Source organism: Cyrtonyx montezumae, unplaced genomic scaffold, assembly GCF_038088225.1.
Source record: "Cyrtonyx montezumae isolate F1298 unplaced genomic scaffold, pur_monq_1.0 scaffold_2, whole genome shotgun sequence".
NCBI lineage: Eukaryota > Metazoa > Chordata > Aves > Galliformes > Odontophoridae > Cyrtonyx > Cyrtonyx montezumae.
The window spans coordinates 23,627,273-23,648,256 of record NW_027071936.1 but is presented as its reverse complement, the minus strand read 5'-3'; the positions used below and the strand labels follow the sequence as shown (position 1 = coordinate 23,648,256).

The 20,984-nt window shown below is 47.3% G+C and overlaps 1 protein-coding gene across 1 annotated transcript in view; it reads right to left on the bottom strand.

Annotated features, from left to right (window-relative positions):
* Positions 1-530: 530 nt before the first annotated feature.
* Positions 531-20,984, bottom strand: part of LOC136048786 (bifunctional methylenetetrahydrofolate dehydrogenase/cyclohydrolase 2, mitochondrial) — a 56,156-nt gene continuing 35,702 nt past the window's right edge. The window contains exons 8-11 of the mRNA XM_065736597.1: positions 3,388-3,471; positions 2,825-2,948; positions 2,129-2,275; positions 531-937 (exon numbers count right to left, since the gene is read on the bottom strand). Of these exons, the coding sequence (XP_065592669.1) occupies positions 877-937; positions 2,129-2,275; positions 2,825-2,948; positions 3,388-3,471 (416 nt within the window). The 3' untranslated portion in view covers positions 531-876. The remainder of the gene's footprint in view (positions 938-2,128; positions 2,276-2,824; positions 2,949-3,387; positions 3,472-20,984) is intronic.

Genomic DNA, 20,984 nt, shown 5'->3' with positions numbered 1-20,984 from the left:
GGCAAGGTCAGGAAGTGAGTACTGAACTGGTGAGAAGCAGAGCTGTCATTTCAGTGACTCATCTTCTCCAAAGGAAAGGGTTTGGCCACATGTCAGGGCACTGGGAAAACCCATCCCATCTCACCTCTCAACTTACTTGGGTCCTTGGTCCGCTCAAGCAAGAGTTCAAAGCCTTGGCAAAAGTGCCCTCATTCTGTCAGTTTGCTGTGTATAGAAGAGCTCACGGGTCCCTTTAGTGGCAGTCAAGGACAGGCTGACACAGAGATGGGACCGCCTCCAAGTTCACTTAGAACTGTTACTGGACAACATCACAGAAAAACAAGGATAGGTACCCTTTTCATTTGCTTGACCTCAAGAGAAGTTAAGACAGGACGTTATTGAAGGTGATGGAGAAAGAGGCGGCTCTGTGATCTGCTGTGTGAGCTTCAGCTCTCCCTACAAGCATGGCACTTTCTGCAGTGGTGTTCTTGCTTTACAACATCTCAGCCAAGCCTGGCTTCACTTTGATTGAAACACACAGACATTCTGACTTTGTTGAGAACTTTTATTTACAGATGTAAAATTGTTCTGAGCATATTCACAAGAATAAATATAAAATTACTCTTCAGAGTAAGAAGACGACTTTTTACAAAAATATATCTCTTTCGCACAGAACCACTGATGTGGGGTTCTCATTAAGAAATATTATTATTTAATACAAAAATAAAACACTGAAAACAAAATGCTTGACCTATACTGATTGGATCACCAAACAATTGAAATTTGTAAAAGGATATAAATATTGTAAATATTATTAATAAAAATAACATTTAAATAGATGGGAACCAACTGAGTCCGTCCAGACGAACAGAATGCTGCAGGAAGTCACATTTTCTTCTACAGGGCACCAACCTCCTTGTACACATTGGCATTGGTGTGTCTCTTCTTGTTTCGGTACCTGAGAACAAAGAGTAGTGTCATTTCTGGAAAGCCAGTCATCTCAAAGGGCTTTTTAGGGAACAAATGGAGGGAAGGAGGAAAACAGAACTCAACATGACCTCTTTGTGTTTGTTCCAGCTCTAGCAGCTGGGCTCTGCCTATGTTTATTTCTGGGTCTGAGATCACTTGCATGCAGAGCTTTATGTCTCAGCTTGGCTCTGAAGATTTCACACCTAAATTAAAATCTTGCTGCTGGCAGTGGGCTGTGAAATCCTGCTGCATCCTTGCCTGCACTTGGGCTGAGTGCCCTAACCAGCGATGCCATCTTCTCTCTGAGATGAGATGTGCCATGTAGACTTCAGGCAAGGAAGAGGAATTAAGGCAGTTACCACCTACCTATCAGACCTGTGAGGCTGAGATCTCCCTCTGGGACTGTTCTGCCTTCTCAACTCTCTCACTGCACCTTGCAATTAGTTATTAGCACAAAGAACAATTCTTCTGCTCTTGTATCTGCTGGTGGAGCAGATGGTTGTGCTTGCTATATGGCACAGTCTGTGCTTGCTATATGGCACAGTCACCACAGCACATCAGATAGCGTTAGCTATGATAGAATGAGAAGGAATGGCCTCAAGTTGCACCAGGGGAGGTTCAGGATGGATATTAGGAATAATCTCTTAGAGAGAGTGGCAAGGCATTAAAATGGACTGCTCAGGAAGGTGGTGGTGTCACCGTCCCTGGAGGTGTTCAACAAAAGGATAGACGTAGTACTTAGGGACTTAGTTTAGTGGGCAATACTAATGGTAGGTGGATGGTTGGACTGTATGATCTTAGAGATCTTTTCCAACCCTAATAATTCCATGATTCTATACAGCTGCTCTACAGTTCCTGATGAGAAAGGAAATGGCATTACCAAGAGAATAAACTAGAGTTTTTCTGCTCCCTGCCTGCTCTCTCATTTACTCCAACACACCTACTAAGACAGGAGAACCAACCTGCTCGGTCATCCAACAGGGTCAGAGGGCATAGGCAGGTACTTGTGCTTCAGTGTGACCCAGCCTTTCCTTTGGGTTACACAGTCAGTACAAGGATTTTTTTGGATCATGCCAGCAGGTTTGCTCAAGCTATCTCCATACAACTAAGTATAAGCACCTCTGACCAGCTGGACATCTTACTACTCACACTGCTGAGCCACAAAGGAAATGCCTCTCACCTTTTGCAGATGTAGTAGCCTGCGATAGAGATGGCAATGAGGAAAAGCAAAACGAGGATGACTGTCAGTGCCACATACTCTGTACTGAGGGGCTGTCGGACGAGTTCTGAATGCACACATCTGACGCCGGAGAATCCTACATCACACCTGAGGATAAGAGAGACAATTGGAGAAATTGCCACCGGGTTACATTGCAGCACTCCACAAAGCATGCTGTGCTGCTGCCTGTTTCCTTAGAGACAAGCAATTCCAACTTCTATAGCCAAACACCTTGTGGGTTTAGGAATGCAAATCCTCCAGGTAAGTGAGGAATACCCTTAAAGTGCTCAGAGGGCCATCTTTTAGGAGACAACTCACTGCTGTGCCTGCAATCTGGACTTCTCACTATTGTAAATGGCAATGAACAATGGGAGGAACTTCACAAAGAGTGTGCCATGCCTACGATGGGTTGGTGACTAACTTCACCTGTCTTAGACTCTCACTCTGGTTTCACTGCTGCAGCTCACATGCTTTGTACTTGTTTAAATCTAACCAAGGTCTGTTACAAATACACTGCTTCTCTTTGAGTTCTTGTGAACATTTAAATGACTTGCTGGGTTGGTGGTCCCCTAAATGTCAGCAAGATCAGAACCACATGCAGTTCATCCCAAAGACCACATCAGGGAAGCTGCAAGGTGCACAGCACTTGGTCCTTACCTGCAATAATGCTCATCCAGGTCCACTATGTATACACATTGTCCATGGAAGCAGTAGTCCTTCATTTCAGGTTTGCACCTGGTTATCCCAACTTGAGCCACACGAGGACTGTTCTCTGTCTGGACTGCAGAGAGATTTGGTTAGCATCTCATCAGCTTCATTTTCCCTTTCCCAAACAATGTGCAAGCACTACAAGTCTGACTAGTCTGGCTACCATGAGAGCTGCAATGTAGTGGGCACTGCAGCAGATGAGCTTTATGGATAGAATTAGACTTACACTGTCTCTTCCCTTACAAGTCTCACATCAGCTATTTCTGCTTTCACAGCAGTTCTCATCTAAGACACAGATACTACACTGAAAAGTGATACTAAAGAGAACACAGACTTTAAGAAGGTTCCCGATCAACTTCAGCAAACACTTTGTGGGATGCTGGGAATGTGGTTCAGCATTAACCTATGGTTAGAGTTGAAGTATTTCCCAGGGGCAGCTCCGTGAGGCTACCAGCTTGAGGAAGATGGCCAAAGACTCACTATTTGCGGAGAGGGCTGTGCAGTACACTTACTTAGTGCTGTCGTGCAGTTTTCCATTTCACCAGGCGCACATAATGGGATCACCGTTGTGCCCATGACTGCTTGCAATAGGTAACCTATGAGAGAATAAAGTCAGAATTAGGTTCCTGTTGTGTAAGGTTACGCATAGGCACGACAAGCCTGCATTCATCGCAGGAAGCGATCAACACGGAGAACACCAGGAGTCACAGCTGTCTGTGGGCAGAGAACTTCCCAGGATCCTGCAGTCAGCATAGCAGTGCCTCAGCCTGCTGTGAGGGGTCAGTACTTGGCCAGGCTTAGCCTCACCACTGCCCCCAGAGACTATGTTCTGTCCAATGGAAGCTCAAAACAAAGCTCCTCTTCTGCAGGAGACAGCTCCCTCAGCCTTGCTGCACTCAGCCTGAAACATTGGCTGGTTCCTGCACTTGCTCTTCTGTCCACTATTCAAATGAAAGCCCACTTGGAAAGAGCTAACATGAGACCCCAAACCCTCTTCATCAGCTCACTGGATCTGAGAGATGTTGACCCACTCACAGGTACTGGGCCAGTATCACTCATCTGGGAAGGGCCCAAGGAGAACTGCTGTTCTTCCTCCACCACTCACACTACAGCAAGAATAGGATGAGAGGCAATGGCCTTGGGTTGCACCAGGGGAGGTTCAGGCTGGATATTAGGAAATATTTCTTCTCAAGAAGAGTGGTGAGGCTCTGGCATAGGCTGCCTAGGGAACTGGTGGAGTCACTGTCCCTGGAGGCTTTCAAGAACTGTGGAGAAATGGTACTGAGGGATGTGGTTAGAGGATATGGTGGAGATGAGTTGAGCTGTACTTGGTGATCTTAGAGGTCTTCTCCAATCTTAATGTTTTTGTGATTCTAAGAACTGCAGCTCAAAGACCTGTGGTGGTACCAGCCACACCAGGAGGGACTGCAGAATGTGGGCAGAGGAATCTGGCTGCATTTCCCTGGAGAGCAGGGGACCTCCTTCCCTTCTCCCACAGACACAGCCTATAATACATTTTGACATCTTTTGGAGAGTGTCCTGTGATGCTGCACAGGACAAGCTTACCAGTACTGGAATGAACATTTTCAAGAAGGACCTGATGGCTCCACAGCTAGCCCTCAAGAAGCAATGAACACTTGTCCCAGCTGAGCATGAGTATCTTGATCACTCCAATTTACCTCCAGTTATTAGAAAGTTTCATTGCCCCTCAGTGATAAATCTGCAGCATCCATGTCTGAGTGATCAGCAGGGCATCCCTTAAGATTTAGTTCAGTTAGATGCCAGAAAGGCAGAACGTCTGCCTCAGGCGGACAGAGTTTTTTCTTTCCTAAATACATTTCCTTCACAGCCAGGTTTCCTGTGAGCTTTAGAGAAAGAGTGGGTGCACCCAACCAGAGCAGCAACATGAGGGACCATGGAGGAGCATGCCAGAGACAGCTGCTCCTGTTGCATGACTCAGCAGGAGCTGCCTTGCACTCCAGCTGAGCAGGACCTGAAAGTTTACTTTAAGGGTGGGATTTTTTTTTAATTCTTTTAATTTTTATTTATTTACTTTTAAAGCACTCTGTGTTCAGTATAGATTTCATCAGGAGCAGCAGGTGGTTGAGTGGATGGGTTTTAAAGCCAGCAGAAGGTCTCTGTTCAGCCTACATACTTCTGCTTTGGCTTGCGTGCTTCCTCCACCTGAGTTTAGTCCAAGCAGTTCCTTTTTAGCCCAAAGCTCTCTTTGACATAACAGAACATGGCTGAGAAACCCTGAGGTGGACTGGAAGTTCAACCAAGAGGAAGGCCAGCCCTTCTCTGTGCCCCAGAGCAAAACTGGAAACAAAATACTGGACACTGTAAGGGACAGACTAAGGCACACCTGCTCACACAAAGCTGGGCAAAGCTTGCCCCATCCCAGCAGCCAATAACCTCCACCTGACTGTGGGTACAGGCCAGAGGCTGGAGCACAGGTGTGGTATTTGCTGACACCCTGCAGTATTTTCAGCATTCGGGCAAAGTCCTTCCTGCTCTGCACCATTACATTTTGCCCTTTCCCCCATGCACATATTTTTCCTCTGACATCAGTGGGAGGGGGATCCTGCAGGAGGATTAGGGATCCACATGCAGCAGTAGCAGAGGAAAACCTTTCCCAGAATAGTTATCAAGTGATGTATATCAAACGTAGGACCTGGGAGAGGTATTTATATTTTTATTCCTTTGCTGTTCACTAAGTAAATACTGTGCAGGGTACAAGATAACAGTAATGAGGTTGTTGGTATTTATTAATGTCTCTCAGGAATGCCAGTGCTATGCCGCCAGCACGCAATACCTGGTCAGGTCCCGTGGGTATCACTAGAAGATTAACTCTGTTTCTGGAATGGTGGTATTGCTGCTGTTTGCTGGTCCCTTCATGAAGGATGAAAACAAGAGACTAAGAACAGCTCCTCAGCTTCCTGCAGCCTTTGCCAGAGGTGATGTGCTATGGTAATCATTAGGTCAATCACTAAAGTTTCCAGCTGCAGGATGAGGGATGTACATACAGGACACATGGAACAAAGAGCTAGTCACTCTGCAAGATTCACACCACTTTAAGGAGGAACTGTTAGGTTCCTGAGGGGTGCTAGGTCCCCATCATCACTTGATTTGCCTTCACTTGTCCCCGAGATCACTGGCCATGTACTAATTCACTCACAATAGACTCCCTAATGGTATTCCACATTTGGCACCTTTGTGCTCCCCTCATACACTTGTCACTTGTGTTGCACTACCGAAGCAGTGCCAAGCACAGTGGTGCCAAGGTGACATGCCCCTGGTGGATCTCAGCCCATTTAACTTGAGTGACAGATCCAGCTGGATCTCCATCATCTGGTTGCTCACACTCAGATCCCACCTGGCTGCCTACGGCCACCTTTGTGCAGAGCGAGCAAGGAACACAGGCCAGCCTATCCCACATGCTTTGTGAGCATCACTACCACCATCATCCAAATTCAGTGCATCACTTTCTGTCTCTTTCTGCAGCAAACCACTCTGCCCCACCACACATCTCTCCAGGCCACATCAGACCAAGCAAGGCCCTCAAGCACTGAAGGCCAGGTACACGGCTGTGCTCCAGGTGAGGATGACAGAACCATAGGGTTGGTCATGAAAGCCTTGCTAACAGCTTGATCTGCTTCAACATTCTGTGCAACTCTTCTCTTGCACCAGCACCTCTGGTGTTTGGATTATTCACATACACTGAAAACATGCCCTCAGAAAGGGGAAGCAGTCATCTGAAATAATTTTAACCACTGCAGAGAAAGCATTCTTGTGTTTGGGTTATAACACCTTGCTTCTGCTTGGTGCTCCAGGTGGGACGTACCTGTGCTGTCTGCATGGCCGTGCCCAGCAAACATGTGCCTGGCACGCCTCTTCCTGGGATGAGACATGCCAGAGGCACAGGCTGCTCTTCCCACCCTATAAAGGAGATGTTGTCAGCCCTCTACACTCCCCACTTCTCTGTACTCTGTGTATGCACCGTGATATGAAGAGAGATCCAAATAAATCCCCCACAAGGGCAATGGGGCAAGCATCCATGCATGTCTCTGGGAAGCAGCATCTTCTCTTTGCCATGTTGCATATTGCACCCATGACTTCAGAACTGCAGACTCAGAGCCACGGATGCCCTAAAGCAGCCCTGCAGACAGCAACCTGCATGGGATGACCATCACTCCAGCAGTGCCCACACAATTCCCTTGAACTCTGGGCCAGGAGTTACCCTTAAGAAGAGATAATGCAGATAATTGCTTATTATGTGCACCAGTCATTTCAGCACCACTTCCTACCCTGTGCATATCTGCACATCAGTGACTGGATTCAAATACCACCCTTGCTTTCCACCACCAGCATGGGACAGAGGGGTCTACACCACAGGGGAAGGAAAAATCCATTATTACTTCCTATCAGGCCATCTTCTGTACCTCCAGGCTCAGAGACCTCTGCAGTCAGCTCAGACATGATGCAGGAAACCACAAGGTTCCCCCAAGCCAGTGACAGCTTGGATACAGAGCTGATGACGGCCACAGGAGTTAGGTCTTGCCTTGGGCAGTGAACCTCTGGAGCCCGGCACAACAGCAGCCATCAGCTGCAGGCAAACTTACAGCTGCACCATGGAGTTCTGCTTGTACTGCTGACCTGGGATAAAAAGGCAGTGAAATGCTGCCAGCACTTGCTATGAGGCCACCTCGCTGTGACTAATCTGTCCCCTACCATTAGATTTTGTGCCTGCCCCGGAAATACATCAATCTGTACACAAATCCATGAAGACATACCAGTTCCTTCCAGTGCCAGCTGTGTGCAAAGCACAGCTGAGTCACAGACTAAAAGACATCTAACCTCTTGTCGCTGTAGCAGCTGAGCCACGAGCCCTGTGGAAACACCTTGCCAAGAGGAAAGACAGAAACTCCTGCTGCAATTGGTCTTGAGAGCTGACTGCTCCATTGCCCCAGACCCTGAGCCCAGCATCGTGGGTGTGAGAATGCACTTTGCGACAAGAGCAGAGTGAGTGCTGCAGGTCTCCGCTCCGCCTCAAGCGTTGCTGCACGCAGTGTGCGTCACCCTGAAGGAGGATCATTGCCTCGCAGCCCCAGCAGAGCTGTACGACGGCAATGAGCTGTGTGCTCTGGGACTCTGGGTGTTTTAAGGATGCACTGTTGGCTGTCAGGAGCACGTGCAATGAGAGAGGAGCTCGCTCCGGGTAAGGTGGGGAGAAATGGCAAGGCGAGGGGCTCACGGCACGCTCTGTGATGCAAACAGAGGTCTCTCTATTTGGCCCCAGCACCGAGCTCACCCAGTACGGTAGGACAGGACGAAAGGACAGAGCAGCTCCTGCTGCCGGGCTGGGAAAAAGGGAACGAGCACACACCTTCCCCCGTCGCATCTCACCCCTGCGCACCCACCACTGCAGGCACTCACCGAGGAAGAGCAGCAAGCTGCGGGTCCGCGGGCCGCCGGCGTCCATCGCTGTCAGGTCGCTGGTTGAGAGGAGAAGGAGGAAGAGAAGAGGGAGGAAGGCGGCGGCAGAGCTGCAGAGCGCTGTGGGGCAGCAGCGCTGTCCCGGTCTTTATGTGCGGCGGAGAGGCGGGGCGGTGCGGTGATGAAACCCGGCCGGGCTCGTAGCAGGTGCCAGTCCCCACCGCTTCCTCCCGCAGCGCATTCCGTCCCCTCCCGTCGCCCCGTGCCCGGAGGCGATGTCCCGAGGGCAGGGGGGCAACCCTCTGCCCAGACCCCGCCTCCCTGGTGCACGTGCTGCCATTATCCCTCTTTCGGCAAACATTGCTGCGGTGACACTCCTGGCTGTAAAACGGGCTGCCAAGCGGACCAGGGGGCTCGTGGCCGCGGCTGAAAGCAGCATTGTTGGGGCCAGGTGTAATGGTGCGAGGCTGTGCTACAGCAAGTGGGGTGCAGAACCATTTGGACAGGGCCTGGGGATGCAGCGTACCCCTAACGCTGCCAAACGTTGATCAACATCATCAGCCACAAACTTGCTGCCCTCCCCAGCCTCCCACCTGCTGACGTTTCCAGTCACCCCTCAGCCCACGTGTGCCATGAGCCTGGGTGCTGGGCACAGAAATGGTCCATTAGGTTCCAGCACAGGCTGCAGGAATGCAGCACCTTGCCCCCACCTCCACTTGCTTGGGGGGTTGGAGGCCATGGTGCCATTCCAGGGCTTGGCTGCGTGGGCAGCTGCTGTACTAAGCGAGCAGCACATGGCTGGGTTTAGTCCTTCCCGCACTCTGCTGAAGGCTGTTAGCTGCAGGATTGCTTGGTGAAGCATGACCTTGTTGCCCACGCCATCAGAGTTGGGAGATAAGCCGACCCACATCTTTCTGTACACGTCTGACATATGAAACACTTTTAGCCTTAACTGCTCAGCAGTGTGAGCTGTTTCTTTTCCTTTTGTAGCAACACCATTACCTTTTCCTGTCATGAAAAAAGATAAGGTTATACCCCAGTTATTGAGGAACCGATAAGCCTACCTCATAGTGCAAGCAATGTGACTGTTGATAGCAAGGTGTAATTGAATAGCTGATAACTCCAGTATTCATAGTTTCTTTACTGCACAAGTGTTATTGATACAACAGAGTTCACTACAGAAGATACTGCAGAACATTACAGAACATGTCTTCATGCTCAGATTCCAGTTTTAAGTAGTAAGCACATTAATTCAGGAACTTTGGGAACAGACCTGGTATTTGCAAGTCACTCTTTGCTTATTTTGGAGGCACTTAGATCCACAGGATCTTGAAGATGCTGAAAGTAAAAAGCTCAGTGTGTTACTACTGTATTATGTCAACACAACTTGTTAACTATGCAAACATAAGAGTTGGCAGGATTGGGCACTGAAAGCTCCACAGGGAAGCAAAGTTCACTTTGTGAGGAAGTGGGACATGATGTAACCTGAATCTTTTTCCAAGTCAAATTTATCTCCCAGCAGCACTATGGCCCACGTACGACCACTTCATTGCATTAAGGTGAGCAGGTGGTAGCATTTCTGATGCCACATGACTGCTTTTGTTGCTTCTTTAATTGGGGCTGATCCCCTTTATTAAGGACTTTATTGCCTGCTCCTTTGGGGCTCACAGTGAGTAAAGGAAGTAATTGCAATCATAGGAAAACGTTTCTGCATGTGGGCATTTTCCAGGATGCCTTAAAAGTAACATCATTGCAGAACTTCCACTTTATAATTAATTTCACCCTTAAATTCCTGTGTGATTTATCCACTGGAAAGAGAACATTTAATTATAGTTCTGTACCCGTATCCAGATACCAGGTAATGCTGACACCATCGATGCCATTCATTGGAATTTCCTCTTTCAGATTTGAATATATGGCAACAAGTAATACATGTAGATCTTTGCTTCACCTTTCTGTAATTTTCTCTGTCTCGTGGTGTGTTTCCACACCAGCCATCCCCCCTTGCATGTTTCACCATGGAGGTGCCTCTCTGGATATTGCCCACACACTCTAAGAGCCAGTGTTCCAGTTGCTACTCTTCACATAGGGTAGCACCTTTTTGCACCAATGGATCCAATGTAAGGCAGATCCATTACATCCTATGAATCCAAGGGGAAAAGCAAAGGTTGGATGTACATTCTCCTTTGCTTGAGAATGTATTTCTTCATGGTGGCTGGCTGTAGAGGAATACAGGTGGGTTCCAAATAGTGAATTGTCACTTTATGTATGTCTTCTTGCACAACCAAACCTATACACGGCAGGTGACTCCTACTTTCTGTAAATCCCACAACCAGTTTTATACTTGCCATTCTGGGTACTGATCTGCATTGCTTTTTGTCTGTTGAGGATACCACCTATTTCCAAGAGCAATGTATTTTTATTATAAAATGTTTTTGAAAATAGAAGAAAATCATGACCGTGCCTTGAAACACTAGAAACCTTTACACAAGAAATAAAAAGGGGAAAAGCATGACCACAAATGCCATAAGAAGGGATATATCTAATTGAGATCCATGCTTGAGATAAACAGCAGGAAATGGAGTAAGGAAAAAGCCTTGAACCAGACTTACTGTACAGAGAGGTCAGCCTCAAATCTGCTACGTCTGTGATGAATCATTTAGGGCCAGTGTACTTAAACAATAATGCTCTCCCATAAATGATGAGAGTTCAAAACACTATCCCAAGGCTTAAAGTGGCTCTTCCTGGGAATGCATGGTGAGGTTAAAGCTCCTGGACAATAGGCATTTTGCTGTTTAAAATAAAATCCAGAGGTTTCTTGGGCAACTTCTTGGGTCAACATAAAGCAGAAATTGAAACAAAACCAGAAACAACAATCAAAAGAGCTCTAAATTCCATCTATCTTGATACATCTCAGAAGATGGAAAGGTAAAGGTAAAGGCAGGTATTCACTCTGCTGGCATATAGGAAATTTCCATTTCTCTGAGCAGCTCCTGAGTGTCCCAACACATGCTGCCGGCAGGAAGAGCTCCTTAGTGCTCATCTGCTCTTTTCCCTTTCCTAATTATAGCTCCCCGCAAAGTAGTTCCTTTGCCTCCAAGGAGGTAGCAGTTTCTTTCATTTACAGGATCTTTTCACAGCTTCTGTCTTGACTTGCTGCTAAGCAAACCTGTATTTGTACCCATGTGAAGGGTGCACTGAACCAGGTCCCATCTATGCATTTAGTCAGTTTGGATCCTTGCTTCTAATTATTTGTTAAGGCTTTGAGTAGGATCAAGGCAGAAGATGAGTGGTTTCTCCACAGTGGGTGACAAGAATTGAGCTAAGGCCCATCCAGGGTTTTGTCTTCCCCTTCTTCATCTGGACTCAAGACTGATACTTTTGTGCACACATACATACAGCAAAGGCTCAGATAAGCATGTTGCCACACTTCTGAATTGCCTTCCTTGTGATCTGAATGAATTTTATTGTTAGCAAACAGCAAGCACACCATGACGTGATAGGATGCTGCTGGCAGCCAACCTTGTGATGCTTCTGTTTGATGGCCCTGAGCACAGCAACCCTCTGGGGACAGAGAAATGGCAGCAAGAGCCACTGCTGTGAGGTGGCGTGACTCAGCAGCACTCACTGCTTCTGGATGGCTTTCACCACAGCACTCAGCCTCAGCTGTGGGCTCTGCACTGCTGCCCTCCTCTCCTCTCTTGCATCCTTGCCCTGGACAGCCTGGGGAAGGCGAAGGGCAAGGAAGATGCTCTGTGCGAGTACCACTATCAGAGGGAGGGAGACAGCTTGTCGTGGCCTCCGTTTTGTCTGTGACTCAGTGGTGAGTGCCACTTGCACGCTTGTCCATGTGCATGGAGATGGGCACTCTCAGTATGAGGTGTGGTGCTGGGGATGATGAAGTAAACAGCAATTCACTGGAACCAGATAGGCCAGCACACATTCCCAAAGCAGAACCTAGGAAAGAGGCACAGGTCCGTGGTGTATTTGTTTGGCCCAGTGATGGCTGCTAGGCACGGGAGCAGATGCACTTAGTGGAATTCCCCCATCCACTGGCATTATGGGACACTCCTATTACTGTTCTTATAATTACTGTTAATCATTACTATTACTGCAGTGACCAAAAAGAAAGCTGTTGGGATCAGGCCGTCATTGGAGCAGCATTGTCATGGAGGGATGATGAGACAGACCGCCCCAGGGAACCCATAAACATGGTGCCCAACTCATAACTGCAGTCACATTGCAAAGTAGGACACTGCAGTGCCCAACAAAGCTCCCCTACAACCTGAGCAAAAACAAACCACAGCATTCCCTTGGGCTGAGCTATAGCAGCCTTGTTTGTGTCTGCTTGGAGCCAGGATGTTGGTATCACACTCTGTTTAAGTGTGGCTGGAGGGTGAGGAGCTGGCCAGGGACAGCTCAGGACCAGCACTCAGCAAGATGTTTCCCTTCTGTATTTTCACTCTGCAAGTGTAATCTGCAATAGCACCCCACATTCTTTGGTCTTTGTGAATTTCATATCACCAGCTCAAAGAGCCAGCTGTGAGTCACATGGTATGCGGGAAGGTCCAGGATTTGGGTGGGAATGACCAGGAGTAACTGAAATCATCTTCCAGTCACCTTCTCCTCCCATCCAAAATCTGAACACAACCTCAGGTATCCAGCTTCCCTGGGGTTGGTCTCTAGGTGATGGAAAGAAGGAAGGGATGAAAAAGCTGGGTCATGGGCTGGGTACCAACAAGGAGCTGAAGGGCAAAGCTGCTGGCCTCTGTACAGCTGAGAAGGGTGGGCTCCAACCCACAGAGGACCCTTTTGCTCCAACATTGATTTCCTTCCACCACATTTCATTCCAGTGTGAACTGAAGCTAAGGATGAGATGCTGGGTGAGGAAGAGTGCACTCTTGGAAACACAGGACAGAACTACAGAAAACACCTAGTTTTCTGAATCCAGTTCAATTCCTCAGCAACAATGGTCCTTCTGAAGGATGGGACTTAGTTTTTTCTTATTTATTATTTAATTTTTTGTAAGATTCCAAATAGAGGCTGTGCATTGGATGCTCGGGATGATTTCAGCCACCAACTTGTAGCATGTCTACAGCAGCGGTCACCCCTTCATACATAACACATGTTCCAGCTCCACACCCAGATTAATCCACCCTGCCCAACCAGGTGTACAGGCAGCCTGACATCAATCACAACCCAGAGCATTAAGCTAGCACCAGAGATGGCCTGTGCTCAGGTGGAACGAGCCAAGCAGCAGAGCTCACACAGAAAACAGCCCAACTTTTTGCTCCATCCACACCTCCCAGCCCTCCCTGCTTTGTTCTCATAACATTCCCCTGCGTGGACCGAGAAGAGCAATTTCCAGGAAGGACTACTCTATGCAAAGCTAATTGCCTGTCTTTCCAAATCAACCCCTTTAAAGGGCACGTGGGATAGCTACATCAGAAAAGAGGTCTCTGCGCAATTCTCTCTCTCCTCTCCCATAGAGCACTCTTACACAATGCACTGCATACAGTGGCATGCATCTGATTACACTGGAGCAACGCTGATGACCATGTGCAGTAACCATGTGACACGCCAGCATCACTGACTGCATTGCAAATATGGGAATTGTCCTTTATGTAGACCTAAATAAGGTTGGAGCCTCTGGGCAATGGCCTTCGATTGTTTACAGTTTTCATAAACAGGATGCTAACTATTTGTAAATATCCATTGGAAATCCATCAGCTGTGGTTTTCCAAGTTCACAATGGACCAGTTTGGTATATGCTCATCTGCAGTAAGTTTGTCTCTACTAAAACTTCATTGGTAACACTGCACGACCATTACTGACCACGACAGCTGCCTCTAATGGATGTGTTAGAGCATGTCCAGAGGAAGGCCGCTAAAATGACACCAGGGATGGGACATGGAACACCTTCCCTATGAGAACAGGCTGAGAGAGCTGAAGCTGTTCAGCCTGGAGAAGAGAAAGCTCCAGGGAGACCTGAGTGCGGCCTTTCAGTATTGAATGGGGGGTGATAGGAAAGAAGGGGAGAGACTTTTTAGCAGGGTCTGTTGTGTTGGACACAGAGAAATGGTTTCAAACTAAAAGAGAAGAGATTTAGGTTGGATGTGAGGAAGAAGTTTTTTCCAATGAGGGTGGAGAGGCACTGGCACAGGCTGCTCAAAGGGGTAGTGGATGCCATATCCCTGGAGACATTCAGGGTCAGACTGGAGGGGCTCTGAGCACCCCAACTAGTTGTAGGTATCCCTGTGCATTGCAGGGGAGTTGGACTGGATGGCTTTTAAGGGTTCCTTCCAACTCAAATGATTCTATGATTCTGATTGCATGTACCAATGATTGTACTTCCAGCTTCCACACATTGATCCTGGAGTTGGTGCATCTTCAGAGCTTTTCCTGGGTAACAAGGAATAAAATAAATAAAGCACAATTTCTTTTTTTCATCATTTTCCAGATTCAGGGATAGTAAGCTCTAAATTCCCATTGCTATGCCTTACCTAAAGGGTTTGTTTGTTGTGTTTCCTTTTGTTCTTCACAGAAGCTTCCCTTCAGCTGAACCGAGATGGGGACACCTGAGTGTCCACATTAGCACATGCACATTAGAAAAGTCTCTCTCTCTAAAATTTTCTTGGGACTTCCTTGAGTGCTGCAGAAGAGGGCATTTTGGTGATCAGTGAGTAGGGATCTGCCCATAAACTGGTACACTGTCACTCCTGGCACAAGCATGAATGGTCTGCTGCTGGGTTTGCACTGATACAGAGAAGTCTTACAGCACATCCTCAGCTACACCATGAGTGCCTTAAGGAACTGTAACTCCAGATGACAGCTGTGATTGGTCAGGTCAGGTAACAGCAAAGCATTTCAGAAATAATAATTGATCAAACATTCAATGTTACTTGAGCACATGAGGGAGTCCTAAGAATATGTTGTTGTGAAGCCCTGCTGCCACTTGTTCTGTGTATTGCACTATGAACTCAGCTGGGCTTCAGATAGCTTTGCAGATAAATCAGACGGAAATACACTTACGCCTACTATGAGTGTATCTCCAGCTAAGAAATGAGATAATTCAATGCCCTTGGGGAGATACGAGAAGAATTTAAAGCATAAAAATTGCTCACCTTTCCCTTACCTGGTAAATTGATAAACAGAAACAGTACTGCTTAATAGTGCCTAAAAGTCTGATGCAAGCCTTCAAAAGCAAAGGAGACTGGGAGCTGGAGGCAGCCCTGGTGTGAGGATGTACAGCCCCAGTAACAGAACATTCCAAACTGGCAGCCACCAGGTGCAGATAAAACACAGTGCACGTGATGAAAACTGAAGAGGGGCAAAGCATTCCTAAAACTACTTGGTGAAAATTGCTAGCACCCGAAACTGCCCCCTCAGCTCTACAGGAGCTGAGATGTTTGTGGGCTCTACAGGACCAAAGATATTTTTGCCAGAAACTAAAGACAAACTTCCTGCTCAACATTATCAACATCCTTGGAGTGTAGGTCATAGCCTCAGTTTTGAAGCAACACAGGGTATGGCATTAAATCAGAATTGCTCCATCTTACATATGGATAGAACATTAGACTTTGTAAATATTTGACTATATTTTTCCATGCCAGTTGTGTAGGTACAGGAGGGGCAGAATCAGCACACACACAGCAGATGCCCCTGGATCCTCCAGTGTTACAGTCACCACCTGCCTGCTCCTAGGTAGTGAAGCTGATAGGAGACTGACCAGCATTTTGATCGGTTCTGTCCAAACTGTCCCTATATTTAGAAAAAATACCCGGGTTCTGACCTCTACCTGGGAATTTCTAACCTTCCAATAGTATAGAGAACACAATTCCACCTCTGAGTTGCTGTTACTGAGCGGCATGTTGGCCTGCACCTCCTATGATGCTCCTCCTACATCCCATGGTGCTTTGTAATTAAAAAAAGGAAAAGTATATTCCTTAAGAATCCCATAGTACTCAAAAGACAGAAATACCTGAACGCCCAAGGATGCAGATGATGCAGGTAGCCCACATGCACATTCACTGAAGTCAGTGGATGTCTGCTGCAGCCTGCAGCGGGGCCAGAGCCCTGGGATTCCCACTTTATGATTATTTCTCTTAAACATCTTCCTGTGGAGACATTCAATTTCAACATTTCACAAACTCTTTATGGTTTAAAAGCAACCAAACTAACCGTAAGTGGTGCCTAAATATCTCTTTCAGGACTTTCCAGGCTGTAGTTTGAAAATGGCACCTGAATTACAAGGGTGTACTGGAGCAGTTTATAGCTGTTTTCCATACTGGGGTATCTTTCCTCTACCTCAATGAACTGAGAGGTCAACCCAGTACAAACTCTCCTGGGTGACACCCAGGGCCACACAGCCCAGTCCAGCTGCCCCCAGACTCCATATGGTTTTGCTGAGCTCATGGGCACTTCTGTGCTGATCCCAGAGCACGTGCACGTGTGTGTGCAAGGTCGTGCCCCCTGCCTGCGTCACTGCCCATTCTTACTTGGAACAATCAGGAAGAAACTCTTGGTGTTTCTTGGCTCCTGAACATATTTTTCATGCATAGGGGAGCACCCAGCCCATAAAGAACATTTTTTGCTGCTGTAATCTTGATGGAAAAAGCAGTTAGTGATGGAAAAAGGTATTCAGATGGCTGAGAAGTGCCCGAGGGAGGAGAACGTTCAAACATATTTGCACATGAGAAATCATGAACGTGCCACCAAAAAAGTCAGGAGAAGCATTAACAAAGTAAGGGAAAAGGGCAGGAGAATTTCCAGTCCTACTGCTCCTTAGGAGTTTGCTGCTTTGTAATATACAGTCCAGTTTCTTCTGACTTGTTTTCAAGACCAGATTGGAAGTTACAAACCTCACAGGTCCATTAAGCTCAGTGCCTTTTGCCAGGCTCAACTCGCTTTCGTCATCACATGCTTATCTTGAAGTTCACAGTTCTGCCTCTTGCCATGAGGACTGCAAGAGAAATCAGCAGAAGTTCCTACTTGGAGATATCCACAGCCACCAATCCACCTGTTACAGCCATCACTGGACTTGCTTGTATGTGTAGACCCACGAACTGAAATTAGATAGAAGGATTGGATATTATGGCACAACTACCAGGGACTCAGCTTAGAATTGTGCTTGCCGTTATTTTCTTCACTGGAAAAACAGAACAGTATGAAAGCAGGCTGGCTATTGTTCTAGACCTGTGTTATTCAGCATAAGGGCACACAGATCAACGCCAATGCTGCATCAGGTGCTGTACCAGAGCTGCAGCAACTGCACCCAACAAACCAACGTGCAAGATGCTGAGGGCTTCCAAAAAGAGCACATGAAGATGAAGCCATGTGGCACCTTCCTCGTGTTTTGCTGGCTGAACAGCATCCTTCAAACAGACATTGCTCCAACCCTCTGAAGCTGGATGTTAGGAAACTTCCTCTCAGAAAGAGCAGTGAGGCACTGGCACATGCTGCCCAGGGAGGTGGTGCAGTCCCCATCCCTGGGGGTGTTCAAGAACTGTGGAGATGTGGCACTGAGGGACATGACATGGTTAGTGAGCATGGGTTGGTGGTCACACCTGGAGATCTTAGAGATCTTTTCCAACCTTAATGATCCCGTGATTCTACGCTTCTATGACATGAGCAAATGATGCCATAGTCTTGAAGACTATGGAAAAAAGACTCAAGAACTGTTAGTCAAAAACAGCATGTTCTGGCTGATTCTGGGTTAGCAAACCAGGGATTCACTGAACACATCAGGTTCTCCCTGTTGTGCAAAGACACCTCAGTGACCTGCTGAGCCTGTGGGTTGGCCCATAGCCTTCCAAATTGGAATTAGTATTTATTGGACAGCTTTCTGGAGCAGTGCTGATGCACATCTGCCACTGGGCTCTGTCAAACAGCTGGCAGAAGTCAATGACGTGGTTCATCATGGGACTTTTCATAACAACGGGACACAGACCTAGCCTTATGTACAGAAATGATGTCAAACAAATTAGCTTTGCCTGAGTTAGTCAGACACTCTGGCAAAGCATGGTGGTTCTTCTCATGTAGCAGCCTTGGCTGCATTGCTTCTCAGAAGGAGCTACAGAGAGGTGTCTCTGCACAGCAGCATTGAGCAGGGCAAAAAGATCCCAGAGCTCCTCGTCCGTTGCAGAGATGGCCTTATTGTCACAGTGGGTAAAAAAAAATGAAATGGAAAACTCCCAAAAGATGGAACTCCAGAGCTGAACTGTACAGTGAGCATTTAAAACTGCTTTTGCCCTGGTTTGTGAAATTCTCAGGCAAATTTTTAATTTTTTTTTCTTTCCTTAAGTTGAAATGTTAATTTGTCTGATTCAATCCAAATAGCAAACTTTTGGGACTGGCTACACAACAAACTCAGGGTGGCTGAGGGAACTGCTGCTCCTACTCTGATGTAACAGCCAAACACAAACCGTAACCAACATTTACAAATGAGCTGCAAGGAAAACTTTACGTCAGGGTGCGTTACGTTGACATCTGTGCTACTTCCTACCTACATTTTGGCTTCCTTTTCTATGTGAGCATTATTCCAACTGAAGTAAGGGAGACAAAAAAATCTAGACGTTGGGTATGGAAAAGCGACCAAAAGTGCTAACAGACGTCCATCTTTTTGCAAACTAAATGCCCAGCAGATGGCAGCCCTGACCTAGGTGGTTTTTAGTTTGTTTGTTTGTTTTTTGGTCTCTGTCAGGCCCTACACCTCTGCTATTTCCCTTACAGTCACCTGGGTCCAGGGTGGGTGGCCTGAGGGCTCAGGATCTACACATGCATCTTGCCTTGTGTGACCTAGGTCAAGTGACTTTGCTTTCTCATGAGTGTTTCCTTCCTCTTGTTCAATCTGACTTCCTCCAGAAGATGCATTCTCCTCTCACTGCGGTTATCCAGCCTGATCTTTCTTGTAAGGGTACACCTGCCTACATGACCATGAGCACACAAACTAACTCAAACACTGCTCCTCATTCAGGAGTCTGTCCCAGAGCTCCAGTGGTTGGGTGCTCCTTCTATCTGCACAGCAATTCCAAAAGGGGCCTGAAAGAACAGTACTCCAAGCAATGACACAATCAACATTCTCCTCTTCTACTCAGATCAGAGGCATCAGAGGTGCTGTGACATGTCCTTCAGCTCACAGAAATCTCCTTCATGCAAAGCCTACTCGCTCCCATGCAATTCAGCGAGAGTAGGAGCAGCCAGAGTCTTGTCATAGTACAAGATTTTATTGCTGTCATAATTAATGACTACTTACAATGAGCTTTTAATGAGTACCCACACTCCTTTTTTTTCCCCTTTGTTTGTTTGTTAACTGGGTCATAAAGGAGTTCCAAATGATTTCCTGGATTTACAGTACAATGGAGACCTCTACAGGTGCTTTCCTCCTCAGAGCCAGGCTAATGTAATGTGTACACACATCACTGAAGGTGTCATCAGAGCTCCGCAACTCAGAGTGCTCACAGAGCTGTGCAAACAGCACTTCCAATCTCTCTGTTTCAGGTCAACATACTCAATCACACCTTTGGGCCACCCAATGCTTTGAGATGCAGGCAATAATCTGTACATTCCCTCTGCACACTCCCCATTTGTCAAGCTGACCCTTCTAAAGGCAGCCATGAAGTTGTTCTGCTCTGAGTCAGGAGCTCTCAGAGAGCAGGATCATTGTAGACTGTACATACAATGGGCTCAGACTGCAGACAGTGTTCTTAGGACACAATCCAGTATTACATGGCTCAGACTTGACACTAGTGTTGACTCCATTCTTGGAGATTGGACCAGGTCAGTGCTGTAGAATTTCATTATGGCAGCTAGGTGGCCTTCTGCCATGCACATCAGCACTCATCAGGTGAGTTATTTTAATACCCATGAAAAACAGCTGTTCTCCTGTAATAAATAGTACTTTGCAAGGGCAGCCATTTTTCCCACAGACTTGTACCCCATTGTTTTAAGGAGACACAGCTGGGGTCAGATAACTGCAGGCTACGTGTATGCTTCAGATAGAAACGAGTGCTGGATCTGGACTGGTACCCAAGCCCCAGCATCAGTGGCAACACGCAAGCAGATGCAGAGAGAAGGCGACTATGCAGCAGGGACAGAGCTTGTCAGCCTAAGGACAGACAGGCTGGAGTGATGCACCACGAGAAAATGCAGCGTGGTTCCAGCAACTAGGATCAGCCTTTATTATCTATCTGTCTGTTGGTTCTACTGAGCTGGTGGCCCCAGCAAGCCCAACACAAGACTGCCCAGGAGCCATATAAGCACAGGGTCTCCTCCTGAAAGAGAATGTTCTTGACAACTGCAGCTTCCAATTGTGCACCATTACAGAAGGAGTCTGATAAATGAGGCAGGAAAGATGGTCCCACTCCTCTGCCAGGCCAGTTCTGCAGGAAATTCCACACAGTAAGCAGCAGCAGGCAATACCAGCCCAGCAGCATCTGTCACTGACGGAGGCAGGGCTCAGCACAGCCAACTCCACAAAGCGATCTGAGGCAGCATGGACTTCCTCAGCACAGTCACTGCACTGAACCACCACTCAATAGTGTGCCTTCCCTGCACTGATGCCTCAGCCAAGCTGGCCAGATGAAATCCTCAGAGCTGCAGCAACAACTCTTCTCCCACATAAGCTACAGCCTTTAAACACCGCAAATGGACAGAAAGCATCATGGGGATGGGT